Source organism: Gopherus flavomarginatus, chromosome 20, assembly GCF_025201925.1.
Source record: "Gopherus flavomarginatus isolate rGopFla2 chromosome 20, rGopFla2.mat.asm, whole genome shotgun sequence".
NCBI lineage: Eukaryota > Metazoa > Chordata > Testudines > Testudinidae > Gopherus > Gopherus flavomarginatus.
Window position 1 is genome coordinate 849,555 of NC_066636.1, and position 12,049 is coordinate 861,603.

Here is a 12,049-nt window from a genome sequence, read left to right on the forward strand (position 1 = left end):
TGGAAGGGATACCCCATGGCTCAGGTTAGCCATGGACAGACTCACAGACACCATAGAAATCCCATGGCCCCCTGCTCCTCCCATGACAACCATCCCACTTGCCCTCTTTCTCTCCTCTTCCCCGTTAGGTTTTGGGGTCGCCCCCCGCCAATGCCGAGTACCCAACACTCCCTGTTCCGCTCCTGGAGATAGGGTCATTTTTGGTCTAAAATCCTTTTTTTTTTAAACAATTTTTGGTTTTTTGGGTTTTTTTTGTCATCTCAAACTTTTTGCGTTTGGGTTTTTTTGTTTGTTTTTGTTTTTGTTTTTTTTTCATTTTTGTCGTTTTTTCTATATACAGTAAGAAGCAATAAAGCAGAACATAGAATTTCTCTCTATAAAAAAAGGGCAGAGTTCCCTCTCCCTCTCCCCCCCACCCCAAACCAAAAATAGTCCCAAAAGAAAGAAAGAAGAGAGTTCACTAAAACAGTTACATTCCACCTAGAAAACTCGTTCAGGCAGCACGTCCGGGAGAGACCAGCCACCCCAAACGCTGTTCCTCTCCCATTGAGATGAGAACTGCAACTCTGGGGGCTGGCTCCCTTCCCTCACGCACCTTACAGGGTGAAAAACAGCAGTTTCAAGTCTGGGTTTTTGGTTCATTCTTGTTGGGGTTTTTTTGGTATTTTCTGTGTTTAAACCCAGGTGTTTCGGTCCGTTTCTTTGTAAAGCAAAGTTTCACAGTATGTTCATTTTGTGTTGTCTCAAACCCACCTGAACTCTATGACCAAAGCTAAAAGCAGGAGCTAAAATGAGGTCAAGATTCTTTTTTTTCCTTTAAAGAAAGGTTTGTTTGTTTTCAATGTTTTTTTTAAAACTTTTCCATTCTGTTCTTTAGTTGCCAGATGGCATTTTCTCATGGCTAACTTCCTTCTCTGAAAGGAGCAAGACTTTGGTTCGCAGGCGTTGAAAAAACAAAACAAAACAATCACACACGAAAATTAATCCAACTAAAAAAGGAACAACCCAAAGAAAAAGTTGTCTTTGTGTTTTAAAAAAATCAAACAATATCTCAGCGTTTCGAGAAGCCGTTTTTTAAAGCTTTTCCGACCGTGGGGAGGGGCGCTCAGAACTCTCCGGAGCCCAATCCCATTCTGGCGATTTGGTTTATTTGGAACTGGTTTTTTGTCACATAAACCAGGGCTTCTCAACGCAATGTCCATGAGGTATTTTTTTTAAGACAGAGAAAGAGCGTTAGGCCATCAGTCTAGTCAGAAAAAGTCAACATGCCCCTTTAGGTCCATTGTTTAAAATCGTTTCTTCTTCAATTCAAGGGTTTTATTTGAGTTTTCTTGGGTCACTTCGTTATGAATTTTTTTGGTTCAAGGTTTTTTCTCGCATCCCGAGTTGCTGCGGTGAGAGCAAACGTCTTCATGCCGCTGTTCTTCTGTATATAGATCCAGCGATTTTTTTGGTTTCTTTTGGAAAATGTAAAGAAAGCTGAAATTCCCGGTTTTCTGGGTTTGTCTTTTTTTTTTGTCAGGCACTGGAATCTGATTTTTTTTTTCAGAACATAGATATAAAAATAAGAATAAACCATTATATGTCCTTCCCCTGCTTCAGAAAAATAACCCCAGAGATACCCACGCTGAACGGAAAACCGAACAAACGGAATGGAAAACGACTGGTAGAAAAAATTAAATTAGCAAACCTCTCTGCTCCAGTGCTGCCTGCCCTGGGAGGGTTAAAGGCTCAGGTCCCAATCCTGCAAAGTGCTGAGCACGGGAGTTGCCTGCAGCACTTTGAGTAGCCCCGTTGACAGCACCGGACCTACACAAAGCGTGGAAGTGTCCCCACCCGCCAGAGTCTTTGCGAAGTCGGGAGCCGGAGGGGGTTGCATGAAGACTGTGCAGCGGTTTAAGCAGAGGGGTGACTTTAAAGCGATGTAGCCAGATGGCTGCAAAGCCCTGTCGGATGAGCTGATTCCAGGCTAAATCAGGCTTATTTGGGTTTCGCTAGATTCAGAGCAGCTTGAAGCTGCACTGCAGACACATGGCAGGGTCACGCTAGGACTCCCGCTAAGCTACCCTGGGTCGTGGATTCCCTCGGCTCCGAGAGCTGCCCAGCTGGAGGCTTGTTACAGATCTCTCAGAAAGGCACCCAGGCTGGATCCACCATGGCGCAGCCCCCACCGCCCAGGGGTGCGCACCCCAATGGTTAATACCTCGCACTGCTAATCACTGCGCCTTCCTGGAATTTCTCCAGCGTTAATTTGGTTCTTGCTCTGCCTTTCTCTGCCAGATTAAAGGTTTTCTCCCCGTGAAAGTACGTAGATGCTGTGATCACGTCACCTGCCTGGCTCCTTTCGGAGAAGCCCCTGAAGTCTCTCACTACCAGGGTTTTCACCAGCCTGCGGCTCCCTGTTTGATTTGGAAAAGCAGAACCCTGCCGGTAAGTCTGTGCAGCTGGGGTGGTTTGGTTAAACTGAAGCACAGCGTCCTCATGCAGGCCCGGCTCTGATAAATGCGGCAGGCAGATCTGAAAACCCCTTTGGAAACATCTTCCCGAGTGCTACAGAAAAGCCACCTTCCCGCCCAGTTAGTTCTTTACAAAAATAAAAGCAAATTGAAAAAATAGAGATTTATCAAATCGAAAGCAAAAGCGAGTTTGTTAAGAGCGTGACTCTGACGTGAAAAGAGCCTCCCACCCATCTCCCACTACCCCCTTCCCAGATGGCAAATAAAAATAAATTCATAATAAATAAAAGGTTTCAAAAGACATTCGACCGGACACAGAGGTTAGAAAAGTTTGTAAAAAGCCTTTGGGCGAAGCTAGGACTGGTCATGGGTTGGGGTTTTTTGGTGTGAGATTTTTTTTTTTCGTATTATTTCCCCTATTTCTTCATTCTGTGCAATCAAAAAAACCCACCTATTTTTTCTTACGTTTCCCTCCAAAAAATGTCCAAGAAACACTCCGAGAAAAATCAAATAAAAGGAATTGCAAAAACCAAACCCGCTGGCTGAAGAGCGACTCAAGTCGCCCGTCTGGCCAGCCCCCCACTTTCAACCAACGGTAAATCAAAGGCAAGATTGCCATTGAGAATCACGAGATTTCAAAAGAAACGAAACAAAACTAAACACCGCAATCCAATCTGGGTTCTTTGCCTTCTGCTTTCGGCACCTTCGGGGGCACGACCGCAAGATTTTCTCCAGGCCCATCAGAGCTGGAGATTCAATTTTCCTCTCCTTGCTTCCTTGAGGAAAGCTCCAGTGCTGCTCCAGCGTCGTGCCCCCAGGAGCTGGGGCTCTGGGGAAAGCAGCAGATCCCACGCCAGACTGCGGCTGGGCCTGTTTCTTGGGCGTGTCGGAGGGAATAAGACATTCCAAGCACGTCCACGAATTGCCAATGCCGGGGGAATTCGGTTTGGGTTTCTCCATCTCGTCCCTTGGTTCGGCTGCTCTGGGTTATTTTTGGTTGATTTCTTCATTTGGCTGCTGCTGACAGTTTTGCTTGCACTCGTTTCTTGCTGCCTCCCCTCCTTGCGCGGCACCGGCGGGCAGCGTCCTGCCGCCCCTCACGCCGTCTTGCCGTCTGGCTCGGAGGCTGCTGGCCCGGTGTGGCCCGGGGGCGGCCCGGCCGCCTCGCTGGAGGAGCTGCAAGAGGAGCAGGTAGAGGAGGAGGAGGAGGAGGAGGTGAGGCTGGGGGACTTGCTGGACAGGGAGGCGGCCACGGCGGCCGAGACCAGCCCCACCCCCCCTGGGGTGGCGCTCAGCAGGGGCAGCCCCGCGTGGTTCAGGAAGAGCGGCGAGGTGACAATGCTCTGGCTCCCCGGGGTGCTGGCCGTGGTGCCCAGGACCAAGTTACCGCTGGCGTCAAGACTGGTAATGGGCAGGGTTCCACCACTGGCCAACGCTGCGGAGAGATTAGCGGATTAGCTGGAGAGGTCACCCCTCATTCGTTGCCCCCCAGCCAGCCAGTTCCTGCCCTGGGGCTGGGTGGGAGCCAGCGCCCCCTAGAGGGGATGGGCCCCGTGCCCCATTCGCTGCCCCCCAGCCAGCCAGTCCCTGCCCTGGGGCTGGGTGGGAGCCAGCGCCCCCTAGAGGGGATGGGCCTCGTGCCCCATTCGCTGCCCCCCAGCCAGCCAGTCCCTGCCCTGGGGCTGGGTGGGAGCCAGCGCCCCCTAGAGGGGATGGGCCCCTGCCCCATATGCTGCCCCCGAGCCAGCCAGTCCCTGGGGCCAGGTGGAAGACGGCGCCCCCTAGAGGGGAAAAGCCCCTGCCCCATTCATTGCCCCCCTGAACCAGCCAGTCCACCCTGGGGCCAGGTGGGAGCCAGCGCCCCCTAGAGGGGATGGGCCCCGTGCCCCATTCGCTGCCCCCCTGAGCCAGCCAGTCCCCACCCTGAGGCTGGGTGGGAGCCAGCGACCCCTAGAGGGGATGGGCCCCCCCACCCCATTCCTTGCCCTGCCCAACCAGCCACCCCTCCTGCCCTGGGGTTGGCACCTCTTAGAGGGGAAAGGCCCCGTGCCCCATGTTCTGCCCTCCTGAACCAGCCAGTCCCTGGGGCCGGATGAGAGACGGCGCCCCCCCAGAGGGGAAAGACTCTGCATCACATTCCTCACCCTGCCCCACAACCAGTGAGTCCCTGGCGGCCCCACGGCCGGGGGGGAAGCGTGTATGACACAGGACACAGTGTGCGAGGGGCGGTTAGTGAGTGGATGAGATGGATGGTTACTGGTGACTACGGTGCCGGCGACAGGCCATGGATGGGATGAGGGGGACCCAGACTGAATGAGCAGGCAGGAGTGTCTGGGGTGCCGCCGGCCGGCCTCGCACACTCCTTGCACACTCAACTGCCAGGACGACACACGCACCTGGCCCCACAGGCACACTCCCCGCATGCGCACCCCCGATCCTCACACACACAAGGATCTCTGCACACTCCCAATCCTCACACACACACACAGATCTCTGGACACGTCCGCCCTCCTTGCATGCACACTCCCAATCCCCCCCTCCCACATGGATCTCTGCACACGTCCGTCCTCCTCACACGCACACTCACAATCCTCACACACACATGGATCTCTGCACACGTCCACCCTGCTCGCACACACATGGATCTCTTCATGTCTGCCCTCCTCGCATGCACACTCCCGATCCTCACACACACACAGATCTTTGCACACGTCTGCCCTCTTTGCACGCACACTCCCAATCCTCACACACACTCACAGATCTCTGCACACATCCGCCATCCTCACGTGCACCCACCCGATCCTCACACACACACATGGATCTCTGCAAACACCCACGCTCCCCGCACGCACACTCCTGATACACACACCTTCCAGATCTCTGCTCTCTCAGGATTCCTTGCACATTCACACCCGGCCTGTCCCTCTTGTGCCCCTGCACACTCTAACCCTCCGTTCCTCCCAGACAGACCTGGCTCCAGATATGCTCCTGAGCCCTCACACTCACACCCCTCCCTCACACACACCCAGGCACGTCCGCTCTGGCCGGCCGGCAGAGCAAATGGCAACATGCCTGCTCGTGCCACAAACCTTGGATGGTGGCCAGCGGGTTGGTGGCCATTAGCGCCGGGTTTAACCCTGCGTTCACCCCTAGCACTGTGCTTCTGAAATCAAACCAGATGCAGGAGGTTAGGCCAGGGAATCCCCCAACACTCTCCCCATGGCACTGGCCCTCCGTGGCCAGGGGGCACGAGCACCCCACATCACTGGTTAGAGGCCACACGCCCTGGCTCCAGGCCCCTCGGCAAGGGTGCCACCCCCCCACCCATGGCACAGGAAGCACCTGCCCCCTTGGGGGGGAGTTACTGTGCCAAAGTGGAGCAGTGTCGTCCCTCCCACCCCCTTCAGTCCCTGTCACAGCCCTCCACCACTTACCCCGTGCTGGGATTCAGGCCCGACAGGCCAATGGCCGAGTGGCTGCTGCTCTGGGGGCTGGGGTTGGCGCTGTTGGGGGGGGGGCGGCGTGGCGGAATTGATGGTGGGCGGCCCCCCACCCATCCCCGTCCGGCTGGGGGTCAGGGAGCCAACTGCTGAGGATAAGGTAGTCACTGCAAGAGAGAAGTGGGGGCGGACGGGGGGGGGATCAGGAGAGGGAGCGGCTCATCCCCACGGGTCTTTGTTTGTATAGGCCCTATGGAAACACAGCGCCTTGGTCTGCCCACACCCCCCATCTGAGTTTAGGTAGGAACCATGTAAACACTGGCCTTCAAGTGCTCATTCAATCTACTCCCTGTTGGCCAGGTAGTTTGTGCAGCTCCCAGGTAAACACACTGCCCTGTTGGCTCAGTCTCCTCCCATTTCTCTAGGCCCTTCTTAAATAAAGGGCTTCAATCTCACTCTGCTGACTGAACAAGGTCCTGTTTGTGCAGGTCCTACGTAAATACAATGCCTCAGAGCACCCCCCCTCCCTCCCCAGCAGGGTCCTGTTTGTGCAGGTCCTATGTAAATACAATGCCTCAGCCTGTCCCCCCTTCCTCCCCCCCCCAGGGGTCCTGTTTGTGCAGGTCCTACGTAAATACAATGCCTCAGAGCACCCCCCCTCCCTCCCCAGCAGGGTCCTGTTTGTGCAGGTCCTACGTAAATACAATGCCTCAGCCCCCGCCCCACTCCCCAGCAGGGTCCTGTTTGTGCAGGTCCTACGTAAACAAGGGGGAAGGCCACACCTGTTGTGCTCAGACTGCTGGAAGCCTGGGAGAGCGGGAGACTCACGCCGGGGCCGGGGCCTGGACTCGTCACCTGGGCAGAGAGACAGCGCGTCAGGGTCACGAGGCGCCCACCTCTGGGGTGAGCTGTAGGGAACTCCCCACGGGCAGGGTCGGTGCGTACCATGTCGGGGCTGTGTGGGGTGGTTCGTACCATGTGGGGGCTGCACAGAGAGGGTAGTTCATACCATGTGGGAATAGTACCATGGGGGGGGGTACATACTATATGGGGACTGTAGGCGGGTACGTACCATGTGGGGGCTGTGCGGGGTACATACCGGAGGGGGTCACACCATGTGGGGGCTGCACAGAGAGGGTAGTTCATACCATGTGGGAATAGTACCATGGGGGGGGTACATACTATATGGGGACTGTAGGCGGGTACGTACCATGTGGGGGCTGTGCGGGGTACATACCGGAGGGGGTCACACCATGTGGGGGCTGCACAGAGAGGGTAGTTCATACCATGTGGGAATAGTACCATGGGGGGGGTACATACTATATGGGGACTGTAGGCGGGTACGTACCATGTGGGGGCTGTGCGGGGTACATACCGGAGGGGGTCACACCATGTGGGGGCTGCACAGAGAGGGTAGTTCATACCATGTGGGAATAGTACCATGGGGGGGGTACATACTATATGGGGACTGTAGGCGGGTACGTACCATGTGGGGGCTGTGCGGGGTGGTTCGTACCATGTGGGGGCTGCACAGAGAGGGTAGTTCATACCATGTGGGGATAGTACCATGGGGGGGGTACCTACTATATGGGGACTGTAGGCGGGTATGTACCATGTGGGGGCTGTGTGGGGTGGTTCGTACCATGTGGGGGCTGCACAGAGAGGGTAGTTCATACCATGTGGGAATAGTACCATGGGGGGGGTACATACTATATGGGGACTGTAGGCGGGTATGTACCATGTGGGGGCTGTGCGGGGTGGTTCGTACCATGTGGGGGCTGCACAGAGAGGGTAGTTCATACCATGTGGGAATAGTACCATGGGGGGGTACATACTATATGGGGACTGTAGGCGGGTACGTACCATGTGGGGGCTGTGCGGGGTGGTTCGTACCATGTGGGGGCTGCACAGAGAGGGTAGTTCATACCATGTGGGGATAGTACCATGGGGGGGTACCTACTATATGGGGACTGTAGGCGGGTATGTACCATGTGGGGGCTGTGTGGGGTGGTTCGTACCATGTGGGGGCTGCACAGAGAGGGTAGTTCATACCACGTGGGGATAGTACCATGGGGGGGTACATACTATATGGGGACGGTAGGCGGGTACGTACCATGTGGGGGCTGTGTGGGGTGGTTCGTACCATGTGGGGGCTGCACAGAGAGGGTAGTTCATACCATGTGGGGATAGTACCATGGGGGGGTACATACTATATGGGGACTGTAGGCGGGTACGTACCATGTGGGGCCCATAGCGGGGAGGGTCAGTACGTACAGTGTGAGGGCCATATCTGGGGTGGTAGGAGCCATACCTCGAGGGGGACTCGGTACATACCACGTGGGGACGATAAGGGGAGGGGTCCATACATACAATCTGGGGAAGGCCCTACTGTGGAGGTCAGTATGTACCATGTAACAGCCATACGGGGGGAAGGTGTCGGTACATACCATATGGGGGCCATTCCCAGGGTGGGGGGGTTGGTAGGTACCATGTGGGAGGCTGTGCCCAGGGTGTTGGTATGTACCATGCAAGGGCAGTACCTGGGGGGAACACTCAGTACCTACCATGAGGGGGACATACCTAGGGGGTTGGTGTGTATCTTGTGGGGCCATACCCGGGTTCAGTATGTACCACGTGTGGGCCATACACGGAGGAGTCAGTTGGTACCATGTGGGGGCCGTAACCAGGGGGGAGTTGGTACGTACCATGTGGGAGCCATACCCAGAGGGTCAGTACATACCATGTGGGGGGCCGTACCCGGGGTGTCAGTACGTACCATGTGGGGGCCGTAGCCGGGGTGTCGGTAAGTACCATGTGGGGGGCTATACGAGGGGAGTCGGTACATACCATGTGGGAGCCTGTACCAGGGGAGTGGGTACGTACCATGTGGGGGGCTGTACCAGATACCCAGGGTGTCGGTACTTACCATGTGGGGGGCCGTACTGGGGGTGTCAGTACATACCATGTGGGGGCCTGTACCAGGGGAGTCGGTACGTACCGTGTGGGGGGCTGTACCCAGGGTGTCGGTACGTACCATGTGGGGGGCTGTATGAGGGGAGTCAGTACGTACCATGTGGGGGGCTGTACCAGGGGAGTCGGTACTTACCATGTGGAGGGCTGTACCCGGGGTGTCAGTATGTACCATGTGGGGGCCATAACCGGGGTGTCAGTACGTACCATGTGGAGGCCGTACCTGGGATATCGGTACGTACCATGTGGGGGGCTGTACGCGGGGTGTCGGTACGTACCATGTGCGGGGCCATAGCTGGGGTGTCGGTACGTACCATGTGGGGGCCGTACCTGCTGTGTCGGTACGTCACATGTAGGGGGCCGCACCCGGGGTGTCGGAACGTACCATGTGGGGGCCGTACCCTGGGTGTTGGCATGTGCCATGTGGGGGGCCGTACCCGGGGTGTCGGCACGTGCCATGTGGGGGGCATACCCGGGGTGCCGGTACATACCATGTGAGGGCCGAACCAGGGGAGTCGGTACATACCATGTGGGGGGGCCGTACCCGGGGTGTCGGTGCATACCATGTGGGGGCCTGTACCAGGGGAGTCGGTACGTACCATGTGGGGGGCTGTACCAGATACCCAGGGTGTCGGTACTTACCATGTGGGGGGCCGTACTGCGGGTGTCGGTATGTAACATGTAGGGGGGCCGTACCTGGGGTGTCGGCATGTGCCATGTGGGGGGCCGTACCCGGTGTGTCGGCACGTGCCATGTGGGGGGCGTACCCGGGGTGCCGGTACGTACCATGTGGGGGGCTGTACTGGGGGTGTCGGTACGTACCATGTGGGGGGCTGTACCCAGGGTGTCGGTACATACCATGTGGGGGGCCATACGAGGGGAGTCGGTACGTACCATGTGGGGGGCCGTACCAGGGGAGTCGGTACTTACCATGTGTGGGGCCGTACCCGGGGTGTCGGTATGTACCATGTGGGGGGCCGTACCCAGGGTGTCAGTGTGACGAACTGGGAATGTTCTTAATGTTTTCTCTGAATACTGTGTTGGTGCCTCAGTGTCCCCATGGCAGTTCTTAAGTATCTGGCAGAGAAAAGGGCCAGTGCACCTAAATGCCTGACACTCTGTCTCCTAGCAACTGATGGCCTGGGCCCCCCCTCTGCAAAGGTGCCAGCCGAAGGTGTTGAAAACAAAAGGATCAGGTGACCTCCTGGCCTGGGAAAGGGGCTGAGCAGAAAGAAGGGGGGGGGGTTGTTAGTCTGGAGCTGGCTGGGGTCAAGGGTGGAGGGCAGACCTGGGGGTCTGGCTCACTGCCCCCCAGAATGGACCCAGCCGAGGGGTCCAGTTCGCTGTATCTACAAGCTCTGTGTTAGACCCTGTTCCTGTCATCGAATAAACCTCTGTTTTACTGGCTGGCTGAGAGTCACGTCTGACTGCAAAGTGGGGGTGCAGGACCCTGTGGCTTCCCCAGGACGCCGCTGGGGTGGACTCGCTGTGGGAAGCGCACGGAGGGGCAGAGGATGCTGAATGCTCCAAGGAGAGACCCAGGAGGTGAAGCCGTGGGAGCTTCTTGCCCTGAACAAGTCTGCTCCAAGGGAGAGGAGGCTCCCCAAAGTCCTGCCTGGCTTTGTGGGGAGCAGTTCCAGAGCATCGCCCGGTGACTCCGTGACAACTGGTGGCAGAGGTGGGATATACTGCACCCCGTGAATGGCGCTGCTTGCAGTAAGTGACTGGGGAGCAGTAAAACAAAGGAGGGATAATGAGGACCAGGCGTGCTGAAGGCTCAGAGTGGGACGGTTTCAGGGGGTGGTTAACCTCTGGGAGTGTGTGACCAGCGAGAAGGACTGTTGGAGTAACAGGGTCCCCCTGAGAACTGCAGCGAGCAGTCTCAGGGGCGGAGGAGCTTGCCACTCGACCCTGGGAGAGAGAAGAATTTTTGCAGTAGCAGGGTTCCCCGGGGGATTGCAGGAGCAGTCCCAGGGGCGGAGGAGGCTGCAGCTCGACCCTGGCAAAGAGGTGGTGACCACGAGAAGGGCTGGCACACCAGGGGTTCTTCCTGGAAACCATGGGGGAGCCAAGAGCACACAGGCCTGTGAGTCCAGAGCCACTTGGGAACGGTGAAGTGATGGCCTATCACCATCTCCTTGAGAAGGACATTGTGATCCTGTGCACAAAGAGAGGGTTACGCATGGGGAAATTCAACAAGGCACAGTTAATCATGCAGTTGGAGGAGAAGGACCGCTCTGAGGAGCAGATTCCTGACCCCGATGGGGCTACAAGAGGATCTGAGAGCAGCTGGAGCATCAGCCAGGCATCCCCGAGAGTCTGGTCCCCAATCAGACGAGGGTCTTCACGATTGGGTTCCCCATCAGGAGATCGGAGACAGATGGGATGGGAGCAGAGCCCGAGAGAGCGAGAGGACCGTGAGAGAGAGCAAGAGCCCGAGGAAAAGCTGCAGGAGAAGCAGCAGCAGCGTGGACTGGTGATGGTGGAGCAGAGAGACATAGGGGGCTGCCCAGGGGTCAGTGGGGAAACACGCCTGTGGGGGCGAGACCCTGGGACAGAGAGAACTGTGGTGGTGCAGCCCCAGATGCTGAGGGACTGTGGGACCTGGGTGAAGTTCCCTGGGGTGAAGCCCCTCGCCCTGCCTATGGCCCAGATCCCTGTGCAGACCCAGGAGGGGTCGGGCTGGCTGGTAGTTGGGGTTCTCCAGGATATCGGCTGGGAGGCCCTGTTGGGGGGGTGACTGTCTCCCCATGGGACAGGATCCAGGCTCCGCTCCTGTAACGGCCGAGGGTTTGAATTCAAATCCAGGGAACCAATTGGCTAGGATTGAAATGATCAGTGAAAATGCAAATAACCTGGCTGGCAGGGGGGAGGGGCTGCTGGGCTCAGGATACCTGCCTACCTATAACCAGCCTCCTGGGGCTGAGTGGGAGGGAGAGATGCTCCTCGCCTCCCTGCACACCGGAGAGGGGGCTCACGCTGGCTCTGATGCTGTGACCAGAGCAGAGAGCTCGCTGCCTGCCCCCACTGGGACTGCAAGGGCAGTGCTGAGCATGGGGGGAGCTGAGACCCCAGCTGAGTGGGGGGACACCCAGGCAGGGCAGGTCAGCTGCCAAACAGGTTTGCCTGGTCCAGACGTGCTGCTGGGAAGTGATTACACAGCAGGGAAGGTGCTACCAGGGA

General features: G+C 57.0%; 1 protein-coding gene across 1 annotated transcript in view; it reads right to left on the minus strand.

The window, feature by feature from the left end:
• Positions 1-266: 266 nt before the first annotated feature.
• The window catches only part of POU2F2 (POU class 2 homeobox 2), a 28,745-nt gene continuing 16,962 nt past the window's right edge, over positions 267-12,049 (minus strand). Inside the window, 5 exon segments of the mRNA XM_050930469.1 lie at positions 267-3,891; positions 5,546-5,619; positions 5,891-5,965; positions 5,967-6,063; positions 6,679-6,751. Coding sequence (XP_050786426.1) covers positions 3,554-3,891; positions 5,546-5,619; positions 5,891-5,965; positions 5,967-6,063; positions 6,679-6,751 — 657 coding nt within the window. The 3' untranslated portion in view covers positions 267-3,553.